Genomic DNA, 24,312 nt, shown 5'->3' on the forward strand with positions numbered 1-24,312 from the left:
GCTAGCATTCCAACTTTCTGCCCATTGGCTAGGAATAATGACACAATATTAATGTCACAGGATCACGGCTAATCCAAGTCATCTGTAAGATCCTCCAGTAATGTATGTGTGTAATGACGATATTTCCTATAAGGCAGTTACACTGATGAGTGTACTATGGACTTCTGATGTGCCAGAACTGCATGGCTGCTGCCAGAGCCGTTCCTAGCTAATTTTATGACCTAGGCAAGATTTTTACTGCTGTTCCCTAGCACCACAGCAGGGTGCAGAGGAGGATGTAGTGAGGCGCAGGGTGCAGAGGAGGACGTAGTGAGGCGCAGGGTGCAGAGGAGGACGTAGTGAGGCGCAGGGTGCAGAGGAGGATGTAGTGAGACGCCGGGGGCGGTAGGGAGGATGTAGTGAGACGCCGGGGGGCGGTAGGGAGGATGTAGTGAGACGCCGGGGGGCGGTAGGGAGGATGTAGTGAGACGCCGGGGGGCGGTAGGGAGGATGTAGTGAGACGCCGGGGGGCGGTAGGGAGGATGTAGTGAGACGCCGGGGGGCGGTAGGGAGGATGTAGTGAGACGCCGGGGGGCGGTAGGGAGGATGTAGTGAGACGCCGGGGGGCGGTAGGGAGGATGTAGTGAGACGCCGGGGGGCGGTAGGGAGGATGTAGTGAGACGCCGGGGGGCGGTAGGGAGGATGTAGTGAGACGCCGGGGGGCGGTAGGGAGGATGTAGTGAGACGCCGGGGGGCGGTAGGGAGGATGTAGTGAGACGCCGGGGGGCGGTAGGGAGGATGTAGTGAGACGTAGGGAGGATGTAGTGAGACGCCGGGGGGCGGTAGGGAGGATGTAGTGAGACGTAGGGAGGATGTAGTGAGACGCCGGGGGGCGGTAGGGAGGATGTAGTGAGACGCCGGGGGGCGGTAGGGAGGATGTAGTGAGACGCCGGGGGGCGGTAGGGAGGATGTAGTGAGACGTAGGGAGGATGTAGTGAGATGCAGGGGGGCAGTAAGGAGGATGTAGTCCTTTTAGATACACGTCTATTCACCCCATGTTCATTTTGACGGTGAGCTGCTCCACTGTAGCGTTCGGTCAGCCCTTGCGCAGCCCCTTCGGTCTGGTGACATTGGGGACCTGGGAATGACCGTGTGAGCAATGCTGGGTTTCTGGTCAGCATCATTGGGAATCATATGATCAGTGTCCCGAGTCTTTACCAGAGCTGCTTCCTGCATCCTGACATAGCGTATAGTGTCCTCCCAGCTCGGACGTTGTCTGCTCAGGTCTGTGCTCAGGAGAAACTGCTAAATGCTTGTTTTGTGCTGTGATGGTGTCCGTCATGGGAGAGCACCACATACAATACAGAGCAGACTGCGCTGAGTGATGGGATATGTGACACCTTTACACTGTGTGTGACTGAGTCTGTATACGGAGCAGACTGCGCTGAGTGATGGGATATGTGACACCTGTATACCGTGTGTGACTGAGGCTGTATACGGAGCAGACTGCGCTGAGTGATGGGATATGTGACACCTGTATACTGTGTGTGACTGAGGCTGTATACGGAGCAGACTGCGCTGAGTGATGGGATATGTGACACCTGTATACCGCGTGTGACTGAGGCTGTATACGGAGCAGACTGCGCTGAGTGATGTGATATGTGACACCTGTATACTATGTGTGGCTGAGGCTGTATACAGAGCAGACTGCGCTGAGTGATGGGATATGTGACACCTGTATACTGCGTGTGACTGAGGCTGTATACGGAGCAGACTGCGTTGAGTGATGTGATATGTGACACCTGTATACCGCGTGTGACTGAGGCTGTATATGGAGCAGACTGCGCTGAGTGATGGGATATGTGACACCTGTATACTGTGTGTGACTGAGGCTGTATACGGAGCAGACTGCGCTGAGTGATGGGATATGTGACACCTGTATACCGCGTGTGACTGAGGCTGTATACGGAGCAGACTGCGCTGAGTGATGTGATCTGTGACACCTGTATACTGCGTGTGACTGAGGCTGTATATGGAGCAGACTGCGCTGAGTGATGGGATATGTGACACCTGTATACTGCTTGTGACTGAGGCTCTATACAGAGCAGACTGCGCTGAGTGATGGGTTATTTGACACCTGTATACTGCATGTGACTGAGGCTGTATATGGAGCAGACTGCGCTGAGTGATGGGTTATGTGACACCTGTATACTGCGTGTCACTGAGGCTGTATACGGAGCAGACTGTGCTGAGTGGTGTGATATGTGACACCTGTATACTGCGTGTGACTGAGGCTGTATACGGAGCAGACTGCGCTGAGTGATGTGATATGTGACACCTGTATACTGTGTGTGACTGAGGCTGTATACGGAGCAGACTGCGCTGAGTGATGGGATATGTGACACCTGTATACTGCGTGTGACTGAGGCTGTATACGGAGCAGACTGCGCTGAGTGATGCGATATGTGACACCTGTATACTGTGTGTGACTGAGGCTGTATATGGAGCAGACTGCGCTGAGTGATGCGATATGTGACACCTGTATACTGCGTGTGACTGAGGCTGTATACGGAGCAGACTGCGCTGAGTGATGGGATATGTGACACCTGTATACTGCGTGTGACTGAGGCTGTATACGGAGCAGACTGCGCTGAGTGATGGGATATGTGACACCTGTATACTGTGTGTGACTGAGGCTGTATACGGAGCAGACTGCGCTGAGTGATGCGATATGTGACACCTGTATACTGTGTGTGACTGAGGCTGTATACGGAGCAGACTGCGCTGAGTGGTGTGATATGTGACACCTGTATACTGCGTGTGACTGAGGCTGTATACGGGGCAGACTGCGCTGAGTGATGGGATATGTGACACCTGTATACTGCTTGTGACTGAGGCTGTATATGGAGCAGACTGCGCTGAGTGATGGGATATGTGACACCTGTATACTGCGTGTGACTGAGGCTGTATACGGAGCAGAGTGCGCTGAGTGGTGTGATATGTGACACCTGTATACTGCGTGTGACTGAGGCTGTATACGGAGCAGAGTGATGTGATATGTGACACCTGTATACTGCGTGTGACTGAGGCTGTGTAAGGAGCAGACTGCGCTGAGTGATTGGATATGTGACACCTGTATACTGCGTGTGACTGAGGCTGTATACAGAGCAGACTGCGCTGAGTGATGGGATATGTGACACCTGTATACTGTGTGTGACTGAGGCTGTATACGGAGCAGACTGCGCTGAGTGATGCGATGTGACACCTGTATACTGTGTGTGACTGAGGCTGTATACGGAGCAGACTGCGCTGAGTGATGCGATATGTGACACCTGTATACTGCGTGTGACTGAGGCTGTATACAGAGCAGACTGCGCTGAGTGATGCGATATGTGACACCTGTATACTGCGTGTGACTGAGGCTGTATACGGAGCAGACTGCGCTGAGTGATGGGATATGTGACACCTGTATACTGCGTGTGACTGAGGCTGTATACGGAGCAGACTGCGCTGAGTGATGGGATATGTGACACCTGTATACTGCGTGTGACTGGGGCTGTATACGGAGCAGACTGCGCTGAGTGGTGTGATATGTGACACCTGTATACTGCGTGTGACTGGGGCTGTATACGGAGCAGACTGCGCTGAGTGATGGGATATGTGACACCTGTATACTGCGTGTGACTGAGGCTGTATACGGAGCAGACTGCGCTGAGTGATGTGATATGTGACACCTGTATACTGCGTGTGACTGAGTCTGTATACGGGGCAGACTGCGCTGAGTGATGGGATATGTGACACCTGTATACTGCTTGTGACTGAGGCTGTATACGGAGCAGACTGCGCTGAGTGGTGTGATATGTGACACCTGTATACTGCGTGTGACTGAGGCTGTATACGGAGCAGACTGCGCTGAGTGATGGGATATGTGACACCTGTATACTGCGTGTGACTGAGGCTGTATACGGAGCAGACTGCGCTGAGTGATGGGATATGTGACACCTGTATACTGCGTGTGACTGAGTCTGTATACGGGGCAGACTGCGCTGAGTGATGCGATATGTGACACCTGTATACTGCGTGTGACTGAGGCTGTATACGGAGCAGACTGCGCTGAGTGGTGTGATATGTGACACCTGTATACTGCGTGTGACTGAGGCTGTATACGGAGCAGACTGCGCTGAGTGATGGGATATGTGACACCTGTATACTGCGTGTGACTGAGGCTGTATACGGAGCAGACTGCGCTGAGTGATGGGATATGTGACACCTGTATACTGCGTGTGACTGGGGCTGTATACGGAGCAGACTGCGCTGAGTGGTGTGATGTGACACCTGTATACTGCGTGTGACTGGGGCTGTATACAGAGCAGAACAGAAATTGTATTGCAGCTGTTATGTTGTAGTACTGTGTGTTCAGATCAGTGACTCAGCCGCACACATACAGTATTCAGGTATCATATTACATGATTCAGCGCAGTTTTTTTGTGCATCCTAGTCACATGACATTGCTACTTCGATAAAAAAAAAAAAATCAGATGTAATAAATGGATCTGATTTTAGCAGAGTCTCGCCAGGCCTGGCATGCGGAAAGTGCATTTTGAGCGCAACTGCAGTAATGTTGTATGAGGACACACACAACTGTAACACTAACATGAGCTGGTTAGAGATTCAATTGTTTTCTGTGTCGGCAGCCAATAGATGGCGCCTAACATAGCTATTCAATTGTTTCTTTGTTCGTACGCGATCAGCTGCCAGCAGTGGCATTTCCGCTTCCTACCCCACGAAGGTGGTTAGCCGATATGTATGAGAAATGTCCCGGGGCAGCTTAACAGAAGTCTTCACGTCGTGTCCAGAACTTTACTGCTAAACCCGACCTTCCTGGGAGATGTACAAGATGGACAAGAGCATCTCTGGGGTGTCTACAGGAGTAGTACAGAGGGCGGAGTGTTCTAGTGCTGTAGTAGATAGTAGACATAGGCGCACTGCAGGGACATGTTACCCCACCTGTAATATTACATAATGCCCCCTCCCTGTGACCGCGGCCGGGGCTGGTGCAGTCATGCAGCAAACAGGAAACACTTGTCATGTTGTATGTGTCCTGTGCAATCCTGTATACTGATACCACACTGCACCTGTGTGTGTGTGTATGTGTATGTGTCCTGTGCAATCCTGTATACTGATACCACACTGCACCAGTGTGTGTGTGTATGTGTATGTGTCCTGTGCAATCCTGTATACTGATACCACACTGCACCAGTGTGTGTGTGTTCTGTGTAATCCTGTATACTGATACCGCACCTGTGTGTGTGTGTGTGTCCTGTGCAATCCTGTATACTGATACCGCACCGCACCAGAGTGTGTGTGTGTGTATATATGTGTCCTGTGTAATCCTGTATACTGATACCGCACCAGTGTGTGTGTGTGTGTGTGTGTGTGTGTGTGTATGTGTCCTGTGTAATCCTATATACTGATACCGCACCAGTGTGTGTGTGTTTGTGTCTGCAGTCTAGGAGGTAGTAGATGCAGTGATACTAATCATTACACTTCTAATACATCATGGGTTAGATTCCCACCATGGTGCCAACTGTGCAGAGTTTGTATGTTCTCCCGCACTTGCATGGGTTTCCTCAGGGTACTCCGGTTTCCTCCCACAAACCAAAAATATACTGGTAGGCTAATTAACAAGATTAACCCTAGAATGTCTGTGTGCGTGTACATGTGGTAGGGATATAAGGGGTGATTCGGCGAGGCTCTGTACATTTGCTGCTTACCGAGCGGCGAAACGCCGCCCCCCAGATGACTGAACGCCCGCCCCCCCCCCCTTCACTGAGTAATTGCCTCATCTGCATGTGACTGGTTGTGTTCGCAAACAGCCGTACGGGCAAACAACCCTTATACGATCACCGACCATCGAATGGTTTTCAGCCGCTCACAGATAAATCCGTCTTATCTGATTTTTATCGGGGCCGGAGATGGCTGAATGGGAGGCGGGTGCTAATGTCATGTGATGTCAGCGGCCTCCCCGTGCTTGCAGTAACAGCATATTTCTGGCTGCACCCACCATCTTGGTGGACATACCCAGGAACCGCTGGGCGTCCCCATGTGCCAGTCCCCTCTCCGCCCATTGCCTGCCCCCCCTCTGTGTGATAGACGCTGAGAGCGCTCGTACTGTGGCCCTGCACATGCATTTATTTGCCCATAGATTGTAAGCTGCTCTGGAGCAGGGACTGATGTGGATGGTCAGATAGTCCATCTTCTCCCTGCCCGATTTTTTTTTTAAAGGGCAAAATGCACCCTGCACCTCTGGCAGCGCCCCGCTAAAAGAGCCTGCTGCCTGTCCCAGCCGGTGTGCCCGGGAAGCCCAGCGACGCTGTGGATGGCAGTGCTCCCTTTAGTGAATGCTCCCCTTATGCTGCGCCCGTGCAGATGTAACGTTGCAGCATTTTCTGTGCGCTGTATCGCTGCAGTAGCTGCACTGTTACATCGCATCTGTTCTGCCCTTCAGCATTAAACCCCCTTCCTAATTGTGTGCAGGGTTCCAGAATGAACCCTGGTCTAAGCCATTTAGCGCTGACTGGATTTGAGCAATGTGGAGGCCACTTCTGAGGGTGCGACAATGTCTAGGTCGACCTGGACATGAGTTTTTCACATTTTATGTGTGTCGACACTTGAGTTGACGGGTACAGTTGTATGGGTTATACACAACAAGGAGTGGATCCCCACAGCGCTATTCACAGGATTTTTCTCAATAATTTTCTTTCTTCGGCCTTTAACATCCAGGGTATTCAGGCCACAGGGAAAAGAGAGAGAAGTCTCTTGGTTACCATCAGCATACAATACTTTGTGTAAATGAATGGTCAACCACCACTACAACTCACCTAGACTGGCTAGGAGAGGTACACATCAAGGTTTCTTTTATACGGCATCAAATTAGGCACATATGGAAATAAACTCACCTAGGGTCAATGCCCTATGTACAGCAAAAGGTTTCTTTTATTGATTGAAGTATACACCGGGACACTTGCGACTCATCCAAAGTAAAAGGTTCACAATTTATTGATAAAACAGGAGTCTCCAAAACACCATTACAGCCGCGTCCTAAACCCTCACCCGGAATGGGGGCTAGTCAGGGGCAGTAGATCCACAGATGTTTCAAGGATAGGTGGTTAGAGTCCTGAATAAAATCCTTTAAGAACACCAACGCGTTTCGAACTGTATCAGTCCTTCTTTAGGGTGTGGTATAATTCTAAAATTATCCTGGGGGGGGGGGTTTATACCCTAAAGCCTCCTGGTCATATTTAAAACCCGGCAACATCCACATAAACACATTATTCATCAAAACCTATTTCCATCATATATATGATCCTAAAAAAATTCCTAATCCACGTTATTACACACATACCTATAACAGGTGTTAAAATCGCTATAACGATTTTAACCCCTGTTATAGGTATGTGTGTAATAACGTGGTTTTTTTAGGATCATATATATGATGGAAATAGGTTTTGATGAATAATGTGTTTATGTGGATGTTGCCGGGTTTTAGATATGACCAGGAGGCTTTAGGGTATAAACCCCCCCCCCCCCCCAGGATAATTTTAGAATTATACCACACCCTGAGGAAGGACTGATACAGATAGAAACGCGTTGGTGTTATTAAAGGATTATATTCAGGACTCTAACCACCTATCCTTGAAACATCTGTGGATCTACTGCCCCTGACTAGCCCCCATTCCGGGTGAGGGTTTAGGACGCGGCTGTAATGGTGTTTTGGAGACTCCTGTTTTATCAATAAATTGTGAACCTTTTACTTTGGATGAGTCGCAAGTGTCCCGGTGTATACTTCAATCAATAAAAGAAACCTTTTGATGTACATAGGGCATTGACCCTAGGTGAGTTTATTTCCATATGTGCCTAATTTGATGCCGTATAAAAGAAACCTTGATGTGTACCTCTCCGAGCCAGTCTAGGTGAGTTGTAGTGGTGGTTGACCATTCATTTACACAAAGTACAGGTTGAGTATCCCTTATCCAAAATGCTCGGGACCAGGAGAATTTTGGATAACGGATTATTCCGTATTTCGGAATATTTTAATATTTTAATGATGTATTTTGAAGTATCTTGCATTTATGCTGTATAAACACATAATATACACACAAATATATTTTATTACCACATAAAATACACACAAATATATTTTATTTGTTCAAAAAACAAGGTTTCAAAATTTGAAACAAAATGTGTGTACTATCTCAGCACTGAATTTGAATGCCAAGCAATCATTGTCTTGCACATATATAGTGCCAGTTACATATCATGTCCTCAGTAGTGCTGTTACAAATGTCCCCAGTGAGTTTTTAGCAAAAAAAAATTTTTTTTCACTTTCTGGAATGTCTGGTTTTCGGAATAATTCGGATAACGGATATTCGGATACGGGATACTCGACCTGTATTGTATGCTGATGGTAACCAAGAGACTTCTCCCTCTTTTCCCTGTGGCCTGAATACCCTGGATGTTAAAGGCCGAATAAAGAAAATTATTGAGAAAAATCCTGTGAATAGCACTGTGGGGATCCACTCCTTGTTGTGTATTGCATGTAATTTTTGGGTTGGTAGCCCTAATTGGTGTAATTCTCTAGCAGCTGTTCCGTGTGAGCGCAGGTTGTTGCCAATTTCTTTTGTGATTCCTAGTTGTATGGGTTAGTTTGCCATGCTTAGTGCCAGGCGCCCCTCTGCTTCTGCGGCACATATTACCATTCCCAATCAGCATCCATGTGGAGGATGAAGCAAAAAAGAAAAAGCAAAAACCCCTTGAAAAACAGGCTTTCAACCCTTTGCTTGTGTTGACCCCTTTTTTGTGAACCCGTCACCTCTGTCGACCTCTTGCCGTTGTCAGCCTTGTGCATGTCGAGCTTTTGGTGTTGACCTGTTGATTGTTGACCCAGCTAATGTCTGTCAGCTCCCATTCCATTCTAGCACCCTGCTTCTTCCAAATCCTATGCAGGTCCTCTTCTCTCTGCTGTGCTGCTTCTAGCATAGTGTGGTCTGCATATCAGTGCTGAAATACAGATCACACTGTGCTGGAGCAGAGAGCAGCCCCCCGGGCAGGGAAGAGGAACTGCATAGGATTTGGAAGATGCAGGGCATTCAGAATGAACACTAATAATAATGAAATGTCTTCTGGATGGGGGCCACAGTCTAAAGACAAAAGCGTTTATGTTTAGTATATACCGTATACAGAGCCTGAGGACCCGTTTATACAAAATTTTGTATAATATTGTTCATGAGTCAAAGTCTGTGTACAGAGCCATCAGAATGTGACTATGTAACCAACTACGTCCTTCTTAAATAATGTGGTTTCCGCATATGGGGCCTGAAGCTGTATATACCAGGCAGAGGCGTAGATGTGGGAGGCAATGGAATCATCTGCAGCTGGGCTCCAGCTCCCAAAGGGGCACCTTATGTCAGGTATTACTTAGTAGAAGCATTTGCTTGTCCTGCTAGGGTAACCCTGGTATATCATTAACACCATGCCACCTTATAAGTAACCATTGCTCAGCGTGACATCACAAAGTGCTAATCAGTGATTCCGCTGCACGGGAGGCTGTGATTGGGTGTAACTGGTGCATATCAATGTGATCCCAATCTGCCTTCCTGTTGTGCTCACGTCAATAATGGCGACCCTAAGAATTAATATAAACCCCTCCCATTTGTAAGTCATTGCTCCTCCCACCTCCTCCCACCTGTGCTTATTATTATAATTATTATTATGTTCCATGTCTCGTCCTCTGTCCCCCAGGTCTCATGAGATGGCCACAGATGACAAGTCCTCGCCCACTCTGGAATCTGTGGGCGAGATGCCCCGGTCGCCCAGTAGTCCGTCCCATCTCACCCACTTTAAGCCTCTGACTCCTGATCAGGATGACCCCCCTTTCAAATCGGCCTACAGCTCCTTTGTAAATCTCTTCCGTTTTAGTAAAGGTAAGAATTCAGCAGAGGCGCGTTACCGGCCCTGATGTGATGGGCCGCTGAGGATGATGGGATTACATTGCTGGCCGTGTACAATAGGATCTTATATCCCTTCAGTAGGCCTCTTAGTGGTTCCTGACACAGGAATCCATCCGTGATGTGCATCTGTAGTTCTACATGCTGGTGGTGTCTGTGTGTGCGGGGGGGACGCTGCTGGTGTCTGTGTGTGCGGGGGGGGGGGGGGGTGGGTGCTGCTGGTGTCTGTGTGTGCGGGGGGGGGGGCGCAGCTGGTGTCTGTGTGTGCGGGGGGGGGGCGCTGCTGGTGTCTGTGTGCGGGTGGGGACGACGACGCTGCTGCTGTGTGTGCGGGGACGACGCTGCTGGTGTGTGTGTGGGGGGGACACTGCTGGTGTGTGTGTGTGTGGGGGGGACACTGCTGGTGTGTGTGTGTGTGTGTGTGGGGGGGGGGACACTGCTGGTGTGTGTGTGGGGGGGGGACACTGCTGGTGTGTGTGTGTGGGGGGGGGGACACTGCTGGTGTGTGTGTGTGTGGGGGGGGGACACTGCTGGTGTGTGTGTGTGTGTGGGGGGGACACTGCTGGTGTGTGTGGGGGGGGGACACTGCTGGTGTGTGTGTGTGTGGGGGGGACACTGCTGGTGTGTGTGTGTGTGTGGGGGGACACTGCTGGTGTGTGTGTGTGTGTGGGGGGGACACTGCTGGTGTGTGTGTGTGTGTGTGTGTGTGGGGGGACACTGCTTGTGTGTGTGTGTGGGGGGGGACACTGCTTGTGTGTGTGTGGGGGGGACACTGCTGGTGTGTGTGTGTGTGTGGGGGGGACACTGCTGGTGTGTGTGTGGGGGGGACACTGCTGGTGTGTGTGTGTGGGGGGGGACACTGCTGGTGTGTGTGTGGGGGGGGACACTGCTGGTGTGTGTGGGGGGGGGACACTGCTGGTGTGTGTGTGTGTGGGGGGGACACTGCTGGTGTGTGTGTGTGTGGGGGGGACACTGCTGGTGTGTGTGTGTGTGTGGGGGGGGGGACACTGCTGGTGTGTGTGTGTGTGTGGGGGGGACACTGCTGGTGTGTGTGTGTGGGGGGGACACTGCTGGTGTGTGTGTGTGTGGGGGGGACACTGCTGGTGTGTGTGTGTGTGTGGGGGACACTGCTGTGTGTGTGTGTGTGTGTGGGGGGGGGACACTGCTGGTGTGTGTGTGTGGGGGGGACACTGCTGGTGTGTGTGTGTGTGTGTGTGTGGGACACTGCTGGTGTCTGTGTGTGCGGGGGGGGACAGGGACGCTGCTGGTGTCTGTGTGTTCGGGGGGGGGGGGGGCGCGCTGCTGGTGTCTGTGTGTGCGGGGGGGACGCTGCTGGTGTCTGTGTGTGCGGGGGGGGACGCTGCTGGTGTCTGTGTGTGCGGGGGGGGCGCTGCTGGTGTCTGTGTGTGCGGGGGGGGGGCTGCTGGTGTCTGTGTGCGGGTGGGGACGACGACGCTGCTGCTGTGTGTGCGGGGGGGACGACGACGCTGCTGGTGTGTGTGTGGGGGAGACACTGCTGGTGTGTGTGTGTGTGGGGGGGACACTGCTGGTGTGTGTGTGTGGGGGGGACACTGCTGGTGTGTGTGTGTGGGGGGGACACTGCTGGTGTGTGTGTGTGGGGGGGACACTGCTGGTGTGTGTGTGGGGGGGGACACTGCTGGTGTGTGTGTGTGTGTGTGGGGGACACTGCTGGTGTGTGTGTGTGTGGGGGACACTGCTGGTGTGTGTGTGTGTGTGTGTGGGGGGGGACACTGCTGGTGTGTGTGTGTGTGTGGGGGGGACACTGCTGGTGTGTGTGTGTGTGTGTGGGGGGGGGGACACTGCTGGTGTGTGTGTGTGGGGGGGACACTGCTGGTGTGTGTGTGTGTGTGGGGGGGACACTGCTGGTGTGTGTGGGGGGGGACACTGCTGGTGTGAGTGTGTGTGTGTGGGGGGACACTGCTGGTGTGTGTGTGTGTGGGGGGGACACTGCTGGTGTGTGTGTGTGTGGGGGGGGACACTGCTGGTGTGTGTGTGTGTGTGGGGGGGGACACTGCTGGTGTGTGTGTGTGTGGGGGGGGGACACTGCTGGTGTGTGTGTGTGTGTGGGGGGGGACACTGCTGGTGTGTGTGTGTGTGTGTGGGGGGGACACTGCTGGTGTGTGGGGGGGGGGGACTGCTGGTGTGTGTGTGGGGGGGGACACTGCTGGTGTGTGTGTGGGGGGGACACTGCTGGTGTGTGTGTGGGGGGGGACACTGCTGGTGTGTGTGTGTGTGGGGGGGGACACTGCTGGTGTGTGTGTGTGTGGGGGGGGGGCACTGCTGGTGTGTGTGTGTGTGTGTGTGTGTGTGTGGGGGGGACACTGCTTGTGTGTGTGTGTGGGGGGGACACTGCTGGTGTGTGTGTGTGTGTGTGTGGGGACACTGCTGGTGTGTGTGTGTGTGTGTGTGTGTGTGTGGGGGGACACTGCTGGTGTGTGTGTGTGTGTGTGTGACACTGCTGGTGTCTGTGTGTGCGGGGGGGGGGCGCTGCTGGTGTCTGTGTGTGTGCGGGGGGGGGACACTGCTGGTGTGTGTGTGGGTGGGGGGGACACTGCTGGTGTGTGTGTGTGTGTGTGTGGGGGGGACACTGCTGGTGTGTGTGTGTGTGTGGGACACTGCTGGTGTTTGTGTGTGCGGGGGGGACAGGGACGCTGCTGGTGTCTGTGTGTGCGGGGGGGCGCTGCTGGTGTCTGTGTGTGTGCGGGGGGGGGGGCGCTGCTGGTGTCTGTGTGTGCGGGGGGGACGCTGCTGGTGTCTGTTGTGCGGGGGGGACGCTGCTGGTGTCTGTGTGTGTGCGGGGGGGGGGGGGCGCTGCTGGTGTCTGTGTGTGCGGGGGGGACGCTGCTGGTGTCTGTGTGTGTGTGGGGGGGGGACACTGCTGGTGTGTGTGTGTGTGTGTGTGGGGGGGGGGACACTGCTGGTGTGTGTGTGTGTGTGGGGGGGACACTGCTGGTGTGTGGGGGGGACACTGCTGGTGTGTGTGTGTGTGTGTGGGGGGGACACTGCTGGTGTGTGTGTGTGTGTGTGACACTGCTGGTGTCTGTGTGTGCGGGGGGGGGGCGCTGCTGGTGTCTGTGTGTGTGCTGGGGGGGGGACACTGCTGGTGTGTGTGTGTGTGGGGGGGACACTGCTGGTGTGTGTGTGTGTGTGGGGGACACTGCTGGTGTGTGTGTGTGGGACACTGCTGGTGTTTGTGTGTGCGGGGGGGACAGGGACGCTGCTGGTGTCTGTGTGTGCGGGGGGGCGCTGCTGGTGTCTGTGTGTGTGCGGGGGGGGGGGGCGCTGCTGGTGTCTGTGTGTGCGGGGGGGACGCTGCTGGTGTCTGTGTGTGCGGGGGGGCGCTGCTGGTGTCTGTGTGTGTGCGGGGGGGGGGGCGCTGCTGGTGTCTGTGTGTGCGGGGGGGGCGCTGCTGGTGTCTGTGTGTGCGGGGGGGACGCTGCTGGTGTCTGTGTGTGCGGGGGGGGGACGCTGCTGGTGTCTGTGTGTGCGGGGGGGACGCTGCTGGTGTCTGTGTGTGCGGGGGGGAGGTGCTGTTGGTGTCTGTGTGTGCGGGGGGGAGGTGCTGCTGGTGTCTGTGTGTGCGGGAGGGGCGCGCTGCTGGTGTCTGTGTGTGCGGGAGGGGCGCGCTGCTGGTGTCTGTGTGTGCGGGGGGGCGCTGCTGGTGTCTGTGTGTGCGGGGGCGCTGCTGGTGTCTGTGTGTGCGGGGGGGATGCTGCTGGTGTCTGTGTGCGGGGGATGGGGACGCTGCTGGTGTCTGTGTGCGGGGGGGACGACGACGCTGCTGGTGTGTGTGTGTGGGGGGGGACACTGCTGGTGTGTGTGTGTGTGTGTGTGGGGGGGGGGACACCGCTGGTGTGTGTGGGGGGGGGACACTGCTGGTGTGTGGGGGGGGGACGGACGGGGGGACACTGCTGGTGTGTGTGGGGGGGGGGGGGCACTGCTGGTGTGTGTGTGTGGGGGGGGGGGCACTGCTGGTGTGTGTGTGGGGGGGGACACTGCTGGTGTGTGTGTGTGGGGGGGACACTGCTGGTGTGTGTGTGGGGGGGACACTGCTGGTGTGTGTGTGGGGGGGACACTGCTGGTGTGTGTGTGGGGGGGGACACTGCTGGTGTGTGTGTGGGGGGGGACACTGCTGGTGTGTGTGTGGGGGGGACACTGCTGGTGTGTGTGTGTGTGTGGGGGGGGACACTGCTGGTGTGTGTGTGTGTGGGGGGGGGACACACTGCTGGTGTGTGTGTGGGGGGGGGGGGGGGACACTGCTGGTGTGTGTGTGGGGGACACTGCTGGTGTGTGTGTGTGTGGGGGGGGACACTGCTGGTGTGTGTGTGGGGGGACACTGCTGGTGTGTGTGTGTGTGTGTGTGTGGGGGACACTGCTGGTGTGTGTGTGGGGGGGACACTGCTGGTGTGTGTGTGTGTGGGGGGACACTGCTGGTGTGTGTGTGTGTGGGGGGGGACACTGCTGGTGTGTGTGTGTGTGGGGGGGGGACACTGCTGGTGTGTGTGTGTGGGGGGGGACACTGCTGGTGTGTGTGTGTGTGTGGGGGGGACACTGCTGGTGTGTGTGTGGGGGGGACACTGCTGGTGTGTGTGTGGGGGGGACACTGCTGGTGTGTGTGTGTGTGTGTGGGGGGACACTGCTGGTGTGTGTGTGTGGGGGGGACACTGCTGGTGTGTGTGTGTGGGGGGGGGACACTGCTGGTGTGTGTGTGTGGGGGGGGGGACACTGCTGGTGTGTGTGTGGGGGACACTGCTGGTGTGTGTGTGTGTGGGGGGGGACACTGCTGGTGTGTGTGTGGGGGACACTGCTGGTGTGTGTGTGTGTGTGTGTGTGGGGGACACTGCTGGTGTGTGTGTGGGGGGGGACACTGCTGGTGTGTGTGTGGGGGGGGACACTGCTGGTGTGTGTGTGTGTGGGGGGGGGACACTGCTGGTGTGTGTGTGTGGGGGGGGACACTGCTGGTGTGTGTGTGTGTGTGGGGGGGACACTGCTGGTGTGTGTGTGGGGGGGACACTGCTGGTGTGTGTGTGGGGGGGACACTGCTGGTGTGTGTGTGTGTGTGTGGGGGGACACTGCTGGTGTGTGTGTGTGTGGGGGGACACTGCTGGTGTGTGTGTGTGGGGGGGGACACTGCTGGTGTGTGTGTGTGGGGGGGGACACTGCTGGTGTGTGTGTGTGGGGGGGGGGGGACACTGCTGGTGTGTGTGTGGGGGGGGACACTGCTGGTGTGTGTGTGTGTGTGTGTGTGTGGGGGGGGACACTGCTGGTGTGTGTGTGGGGGGGGGACACTGCTGGTGTGTGTGTGGGGGGGGGACACTGCTGGTGTGTGTGGGAGGGGGACACTGCTGGTGTGTGTGGGAGGGGGACACTGCTGGTGTGTGTGTGTGTGTGGGAGGGGGGACACTTCTGGTGTGTGTGTGGAGGGGGGGACACTGCGTGCGTGTGTGTGTGTGGAGGGGGGGACACTGCTGGTGTGTGTGTGGAGGGGGGGACACTGCTGGTGTGTGTGTGTGTGTGTGTGTGTTTGTGGAGGGGGGGACACTGCTGGTGTGTGTGTGGAGGGGGGGACACTGCTGGTGTGTGTGTATGTAGGGGGGACACTGCTGGTGTCTGTGTGTGTGTGGGGGGGACACACTGCTGGTGTCTGTGTGTGTGTGTGTGTGGGGGGGGGACACACTGCTGGTGTGTGTGTGTGTGTGTGTGGGGGGGGGGACACTGGTGGTGTGTGTGTGTGTGTGGGGGGGACACACTGCTGGTGTGTGTGTGTGTGGGCACTGCTGGTGTGTGGTGGGGGACACACTGCTGGTGTCTATGTGTGTGTGGGGGGGACACACTGCTGGTGTCTGTGTGTGTGTGTGTGTGTGTGGGGGCAGCCCTCTGATTGGCTGAGCTCTCTCTGCCCAGTGTTTTAAACAATTCTCCTGGCACCGCTGACCCTCGCCGCCCGCTAGCGCTACTTCTAGCTCTACGCTACTCCTCTGCCCGTCCTTCTCCATGCCGCCAACGGTCCCTCTGGCCCCCTCTCCCCAAATCCCATGCTGCCGAAAGTGCTCCCTCCGCCTTAGCCCCCCCACCCTTTAAAAACCACATGCGATCGCTCCTGCAATTTGATAGATAATATGTGCTGCACATAATATCTATCGACTCCACATTCAACGGCGTGCCCGCCCATCGTCTCCGCCCATCGTGCCCGCGCATCCTGTTGAATGATCCCTTAAAAATGCATACAATCATTTGATTTATTGTCCAGATGTGGTCACAATGGAATGATTGCATGCAATATCCCCCAAGTGTATGGGCAGCATAACATAAAGCCTGTGACACTGATCCCCAGTGCAGCGTCTGAGGCTCGTACTGTATTTCTGTATACAGTATTACCCTTTTCCTGTGGTCAGCTGCCTCCAGCATTTAGTGACTGACATTAACCCTTTCAGTGCCAACGTCTGTGACAGATGTGCAAAATATCTGATAAAAATCGCAGCATTGCTCACATTTGTTATATAAATTCAAATAATAAAATGTGGTGTCAAAAAAAATGATATAAGGTGACATTACCGGTCATTATGATGGATGCAAATGTTTGCTTGCCAATTTTCACACCTAGTTTGACAAATGCACTTGGCACTCAGAGGGTTAATCTCGGTGATCTGTGTGGCACGTTCGGTATTAGAGGTATATAACACGTTCGTATTAGATGTATATGGTCAGAATGATGAGCGAGGAATCCCATCGTAACTGTCTCATGCGATTCTTCCAGATGAGGTCAGAACCGTTTCTGCAGCGGACAGATCTGAGCCAGCTCCTGGTGACCATGCAATTAGGAATACCTGGTCCAGTCCGCATCACTCGCCTCCGTTACAGTCTGTGAAGTTTCCTGTGCAGTATAAGAAGCAGCTACTGGGAGAGCGACGATCCTCGGCCAGCTCAGGTACGGCAAATAATAAAGAAGGTGCCATGTATGCACTGTGAGTGCCGCCTGTCCGTGAGCTGTAAGTGCTGTGAGTGGCGCCTGTCCGTGAGTGGCGCCTGTCCGTGAGTGGCGCCTGTCCGTGAGTGGCGCCTGTCCGTGAGTGGCGCCTGTCCGTGAGTTGTGAGTGGCGCCTGTCCGTGAGCTGTGAGTGATAATGAAATGTGAGACCTCTGGTACGTTTGCATAGAGATGTGGCATAGATAGAGAAAAAACAGGATAATTAATTTAACACAACCTATAAACCTGTAGATAGGTTACATCTATTTTTAAAGAGATTATTTCTAATTTACAAGTCTTATTTAATTCTGCAAAGGGTCAATAAAATGTATATCTTACATATGTCGTCTTATGAGTACCCAGCCTGACAATAGTATATGAAATAAGTCTCTGCCAGATAAAATGGCTCACGTGGAAACCATAGACGGATAAATAAATCTGAAATAAAATCCATCGTCTTGTAGAAGTAGAGACAAAAGAATCCAGAACAACGTATACTAGGTTGATGTTTCAAACAGTGGAGAAGTTGCCCTTAGCAACCTATCAGCTCCTGCCTATCATTTATAGAATGTATGGATAACTTACCTCCAAGCTGATTGGTTGGTATAAGTAACCTCTCCACTCTGCGCTGCTTGACATATCACATGAGCAGTGTGCAGACCTCTGAGCTGAGCAGGGCGCCCAGGTCGGTTCCGCAGTCCTTTCCCCTTGGAGCGTTTACACCATGTGCACCCCGACATTACACGAATAGCTATATATTGTAGTGGTAATCTATATCACACGTTCGATAAATGGCAAGAATAGCAAAACGTTGAATACATTATAATAACCCCATAACTTTATTCTTCCCCGGTACCAGTTCTACTAAACATCGGCTATCGATTTATTTTAGAGACCAGAAGAAAGGCCGAAGCCCCCCTGGGACACGATCCGCGCACGGCCGTGCAGCTGCGCAGTCTGAGCACCGTTCTCAAGCGCCTCAAAGAGATCATGGAAGGGAAGAGTCAGGTAACTTTCTGTTTGATACTGCCGGGTTTTCTCTGTTAGGACGGTTCTAGAGCGCACGTGGATGTGAGCGTATACAGGATCGGAGCCTTACAACTGGCTGGATTGTCCGAATAAACGGTAAATGTCCTGCGCTTCTGTCTTCGCCAGGACAGCGACTTGAAGCAGTACTGGATGCCGGACAGTCAGTGTAAAGAGTGCTACGACTGCAGCGAGAAATTTACCACGTTCCGGCGGAGACACCACTGCCGGCTCTGCGGACAGATCTTCTGCAGCCGCTGCTGCAACCAGGAAATCCCGGGGAAGTTCATGGGCTACACAGGTATCATGCGTACAACTATAATCTGTATATGAACATTATATACTCCATACTGTATATCGCAGAACACCACCATTTAGTTCAGTGCGGGCATTTATGATTTGAGCATATTGTTAGTGTAACGTGGATATCACCGTTATAAGTAGAATCACCACTTGTTGGGTACAAACTAGTGTCCAAACGTCTGTCCCAACATGCAACAAGGGTGGAGACTGGAGAGGGAACCTGTGAGTACTGACCATATTTAAATACTTTGTAGACGAAAGCAAATCTTGAAACCCCGGTCTGCTTTGAAATCTTTGCCTGGGAGAGACCTTGCTGATGCAGTATAACTACCTTGTGTCTTGCTGCTGTGCTCATTCTTGCCATGGTGTATGATCTGAGACATAAAATGGTCTTCTACAACCTCACCTTTTGTACTTTTTGAGTTTGGCTGTTCCTCACCTAGGTTTAAGCCTCCTACACAACGGTTTCTGTTTCAGTTAATGACTGTTTCAACCTACATTTGAAAATAATGATCATTATCACTTGGTTGGTATGATTGGTTAATCAAACACCTGACTGTAATCTTACAAAACCCCTACTTTGTGCAAGTGAACCCTGCAGTTTACGTGCTCGCGTACGTGCAGATCCCTGAAAATCGCAAGAGCATTATGTGATATTATGTGTGTATTGTTTTTTCATCCCCCTCCCTCTCTTGCCATGTACATATGGCAAGAGGGGGCTGCGTCATTTTACTATAGTGTGTGTGTGTGTGTGTGTGTGTGTGTATATATATATATTTTGTGTGTGATATATCATAGATTTCCATGTTTGGTTACTTTTCGTTGTGCGATCATCGTTTATTGGTGCTTGTACTGTAGTATTGATTTTCTGTGGATGCAGGGGATCTCCGGGCTTGTACCTACTGCTGCAAGATTGCCATCAACTATGCACACTCCACCGACAGTCACACCATTGGCGAGGACCTGAATGTCTTGTCCGACTCCTGTTCCGTCTCCGTACTGGATCCGGGGGAACCTCGCACGCCGGTGGGAGGGAGGAAGTCTAGCCGCAACATATTCCTAGAGGAAGATCTGGCGTGGCAAAGGTAAGGTTCCCGTGCTGTATCTTCTCTCTAACTAACTGTACTCGGACGTGTTACACATTAATATACGGATGCCCCCCCCCCTCATCTGACCCAGTACTGGCTAGCTGGTGTGTTCTAGTCACATTTGTGATCAGTTGTGTCCCTAAGACCTGTTCATAAGGGCTTGCGCACACATGAGATCCTATAGATCACTCTATGTGCTGGGCCACACTGCGGCATCCCACGGGCTTGCTAGAGGGTTGCTGCAGAACAGATGAAAGAATCCTCCATAGGCGTCTAGAAAGATGCACCGGTCACACAACACATTAACGACTTTTATTTATAGAGATAGGGGAGATGTACTAAGCATCGGAGAGAGATAATGAGCTGCCATGTTACAGTCTGTGTTAGAAATATGAATATTATTAGCTGATTTGTCATTTGTCTCTCTCCACTTCAGGGGACAGAAGTACTACATCTTGGAGAGGGATAAAGTAGCAACCAGTCAGCTCCAGTAATTTTTCAAACACAGCCTGTAACATGGGCCCTTATTCTGATCGGTGCGGAAATTCCCGCATGCGGACGGACCGCCGATGTTGATCGTCTGCGCATGTGCAGAGGTCACTCTGCGCATGTGCAGGCGATTTCGCCGCACGGATTCTTTATACGCCGCACAGGGGGCGTAGAGGGGCGTGAGGGGCTACTTAGCCTCATTACCCTATGCATACGCCCCGCGTTTCATGGGCGTTCCCATGCAAACGCGGGGCGTATGCATGGTAATGAGGCCGTGACGCGTGGGTACGGGGCGGGCATCTGACATCGCCGGATGTCAGCTGCCCGCCCCCATACATGATTTCACATGGACAAGTGTCCGTGTGGTCTTGTGTTGCGGGACCTGGTGGAGCGTGCGGCCCTGCATTCGATGTTCGGCGACCATCGAATGCAGGGGCTGCTCCCAAGACGGAGGCGTATCCCCGTCCAATTTCATGCGGATCGCCACATATCCGCATACGGACGGCAGGTGGCGATCCGTATGGAAGGCGGGGATTCGCCTGCTCGGTTGCGGCCGCATATTCTGTTCGGGCCGCACCGATCAGAATAAGGGCCCTGGTAACTAGGAGCTGATTGGCTGGTACTCTATCTCTCTCCAAGCTATGATAAAGCTTCATTCATATCCTACATACACATGTTGCTGACGGACTGCCCTTGTAAAGCACATTGCTGCCCAGTCAGTCACCTCCTGTCGCTGAAAGTGGCTCCTGGTGGGAACCGGTGATTAAATATTTCTGTAACCGGTTCACCTGCTTGCGTTCTGCATCCATCCGTTACAGGACCAGTCCCATCAGCCGGTATAGTGTCCAGCTGCAATTAGCAATGTGGGGTCTGAGCAGTAATTTATGTTTACAGCCTCGTTCAGCAGGAGCCTACAAAGCCGTCGCTGACGACACGTCTGATCTCCGTGCAAGAAGACGCTGGGAAGTCGCCTGCAAGAAACCGGTGAGGGAGGGAATCGTTGTCATCAGCTAAAATATCTCTTTTCAGTCATACGGTTGTAATTTCATTATTTCACATATATAAATAATAGTACAAATATTGGGCATCAGTCTGCCGTATGCCGCACATACCGCGCTGTTCCACCCACCCCATCCACATCTTCTGCATCCTTGCTATGCTCCTACTGTGATTACAGAATTGGCTACGTCCTGTCTTAGAATGTGGATCAACTGGATCTAGAGCAGGGAAATCGGCCCAAATCGCGTGTCTACGTCCGACCCGATGCACGGTCCCGTGCGCATCGGATTGGAGTCGGGAGGTCGGACAGGCTGCACATAAGATTTGCTAAATCTTATGTGCAGCCCGGAGCCCTGCGGGGGACGGATAGAAACGGGGGACGCTGCGAGCCAACCAGAGAGGCGGGCAGGGGCAGCGGACACAGAGGCAGCAGGCAGTGGATGCCGGTGAGCCGGCGAGGGGAACAGAGAGCTGGGCAGGAGGAGCAGGGAGCTGCAAGAAGAATAGAAACAATACAAATGAATGGGCAGCCAGTGATTGGCTGAGAGCTCTCTCAGCCAATTGCTGATTGGCTGAGAGAGCCCCCCAGCAAATTAGTGCCTCCCCATTCATATGTATGGGCTTTTTTTTTCTCTTGCAACTCCCTGCTCCCCCTGCCTGGCTCACCGGTGTCCCCCTGCCCGCCGCCTCTCTGTATGCTGCCCCCCTGCTCCCTCCACCTGCAGCTCCCTGGGAGTTGCATTTGATAAATCACATGCGATTTATCATATGAAAAACTTGGCACATCAAGTGCCTAATCGTGTGTGACCCCTCCAGACTTATGTATGGGGGCCTTTAAATTAAATTAATTCTCTGTATTTAGCCATGAGAGGATCATTTTTAATGGGGTCTACACAGGTAACAATTTGCGCCAGCGATTTAGCATGGGCCGTTTCCCTTTTGAGCTTCCCAGAATCTAGATCACTCAGACAGTGTCATCGATGTGCGCCAGTGATTGTGCTAAGCGATTAAGCAAGGGAAAAATAAAAAAAGGAGTGTCAGGGAGTGTTCCGGTGGTAGATCGCTGCTCGTTATCGCTGGTTTCACAGAACACGTGGGATGTGCAGTCTCTTGCTAAGTGATCGGACTAGATTAATACTGCGTACATCATCTACATCGCGCGGGACCGGGCATCACTATCGCTATGTGCATACAGAGATGTGTGCTTAAGTTCTAAGCAATCTAGTCAAATCGCTTAGAACCGAGACATTTATCACTATGTGTTAGGCTTCCGACAGACCTCCTCTTACAAATGCTGCGCACTCTATGGAAGTGTGTACAGAAGGGATTTTGATAAGGGGCGTTGATGATCTTATGCTGCTTTCACATTGCCTAAACGTTTGAGACCCGGTATATTGAAACTGTATTTAAAACGGTATATTACCGTTTTAAACCCCTTTCACACTGCACATAAATACCGGGTCTCAAGCAGGTTTGCAGTGTGAAAGCAGGACAGACAGTAGCTATAAGACAGCGTAGTGCATATGTAATGAGCCACTCATTACATATGCGCATATGTAATGAGCATCTCATTACACATGCTCTAAACATTACATATGCGCATATGTAATGAGCGGCTCATTACATATGCACTGCACTCTCCTAGCTACTGCCTGAGTCCTATATTCCGGTTCAGAGCCGTTCACACTGCATAAAAACGGCTCTGAAACGTGTAGGACTCTGCTTTTTACCCGTTTGCAAATACTGGTTATTTGTAACCGGTAAATGCAGACTGGAACTTTCACACTGTAGCTCTAACTGATTTAAATGGCTAAAAAATCAGCAATATACCGGTTAAGAGCTGCAGTGTGAAAGGGGTATAAGTTATGATGAATTGGTTAAATGACACAACGTCTATGTAGTTAGGATGGTGGCAATACCCCAGCTTACAGTATATAGCCTGCATTGATACAGGATTGCTTATATTAACGATCACATAATAGTAACTGATATATACCACACCGTGTCCAGGTCTGCCAGCATCACAAACCTGTCACTAGATCGTTCCGGCTCTCCCATGGTGCCAGCGTATGAATCCTCCGTCAGCCCCCAATCCTCCCGCACATACCTGAAGAATGACGCCAACGAGGAGGAGAGGAAGATACTCCTGGTACGCAATAACTGCTTCTATAACAAATGCAGATGGCGCTGCGTTGGGTGAAAGTGCAGCATAGCTCTCAGCTGTTTCAGCGAATGCACTTCCAGGCGGCAGGGTAGATTGGTTTCCATGTAGCTACATAGCAGCCATGTCTACTGGTGGGTGCCCATTAGCGATTGGCGAGTCACTAGTTGCCATTCGCTCTGCTGTGTGCAGCCTGTTGTGAGACCCTTTTGCCATCATTTCGTAATCTAATTTTTATTAATCTTTTGTTAAAGGTTTTCTGTAAAAAAATTTAAGTAACTCCTAAAGAGTGCATGTAAACTAGGTTAGATAGGAGACGATGGCCCCGGTCCCACCCCTGTGTTTTAAGATATTAACTTATTTTGCATACATTAATGTCTACTGCTTGAAAGTAGACTATACAAAAAGAAAAAAAGTATTACGTGTAGGAAAGTGTTGGTGCACTTAGACACTTCCACCTTATGTGTTAATTAGCCTTTAAAGTCATTCCCCTTAAGATTTTCAAACCACTAATTCCCCAGAGTGAGATCGCGGCCGCTGATTAATATATTTCGGTTGTTTTTTTCCGGTATTGTACAAGCATTACATTGCTGCTTCAGTGCCGAGTATACCGTCAATATCACAGCTGCCTTTATTGTACCCATTAAGGACTCTGTGCAGCTACGGGAGCTGTGGAAGAAAATCTGTCACCACAACAGCGGCATGGAGTTCCAGGACCACCGCTACTGGCTGCGTACGTACCCAAACTGCATTGTGGGAAAGGAGCTGGTGAACTGGTTAATCAGGAATGGACAAATTACAACCAGGTAATCTATACCCTACTATAGAAAGCAATGGGCCTTATTTATGCTGTACCCGTGGTTCCCAAACGCAGTCATCAAGGTACCTCCAGGGTATAAGGATACCCGTGTCTGAGAACAGTTGCTTAAATCAAAATGACCGAGGTACTGATTTATTCACCTGTGTTCAATCATGGATATCCTGAAAACCTGGTCCCGTTGGAATGCCTTCAGTCCCATATCCGGGAACTACTGTGCTATACATTTGCTATATCTGTGTATGTATGTAAAAATATATTCAAAGTCTGTGCAGGTCCTGTGTATTATACAATGTGGTTAAATATGTATTCCCAGCAGAACCTGACGTTGACAATGAACACAACGGTTCTTGTCTTGTATATATAAACGTTTCCCGGTGGAACAATCATTGTTTGCATCTGTATGAGAAACAAACAGAGAGTAACCCTAGGGTCACTCCGTATCGCTAGTCATG

General features: G+C 52.2%; 1 protein-coding gene across 1 annotated transcript in view; it reads left to right on the top strand.

Moving 5' to 3' along the window:
- The window catches only part of PIKFYVE (phosphoinositide kinase, FYVE-type zinc finger containing), a 144,123-nt gene that overhangs the window by 12,467 nt on the left and 107,344 nt on the right, over positions 1 to 24,312 (top strand). Inside the window, exons 2-9 of the mRNA XM_083154232.1 lie at positions 9,781 to 9,962; positions 16,765 to 16,935; positions 17,867 to 17,982; positions 18,130 to 18,301; positions 19,184 to 19,388; positions 20,775 to 20,864; positions 22,890 to 23,028; positions 23,689 to 23,846. Of these exons, the coding sequence (XP_083010358.1) occupies positions 9,791 to 9,962; positions 16,765 to 16,935; positions 17,867 to 17,982; positions 18,130 to 18,301; positions 19,184 to 19,388; positions 20,775 to 20,864; positions 22,890 to 23,028; positions 23,689 to 23,846 (1,223 nt within the window). The 5' untranslated portion in view covers positions 9,781 to 9,790. The remainder of the gene's footprint in view (positions 1 to 9,780; positions 9,963 to 16,764; positions 16,936 to 17,866; positions 17,983 to 18,129; positions 18,302 to 19,183; positions 19,389 to 20,774; positions 20,865 to 22,889; positions 23,029 to 23,688; positions 23,847 to 24,312) is intronic.

Source organism: Crinia signifera, chromosome 7 (genome assembly GCF_055691185.1).
Source record: "Crinia signifera chromosome 7, ASM5569118v1, whole genome shotgun sequence".
Classification (NCBI taxonomy): Eukaryota; Metazoa; Chordata; class Amphibia; order Anura; family Myobatrachidae; genus Crinia; species Crinia signifera.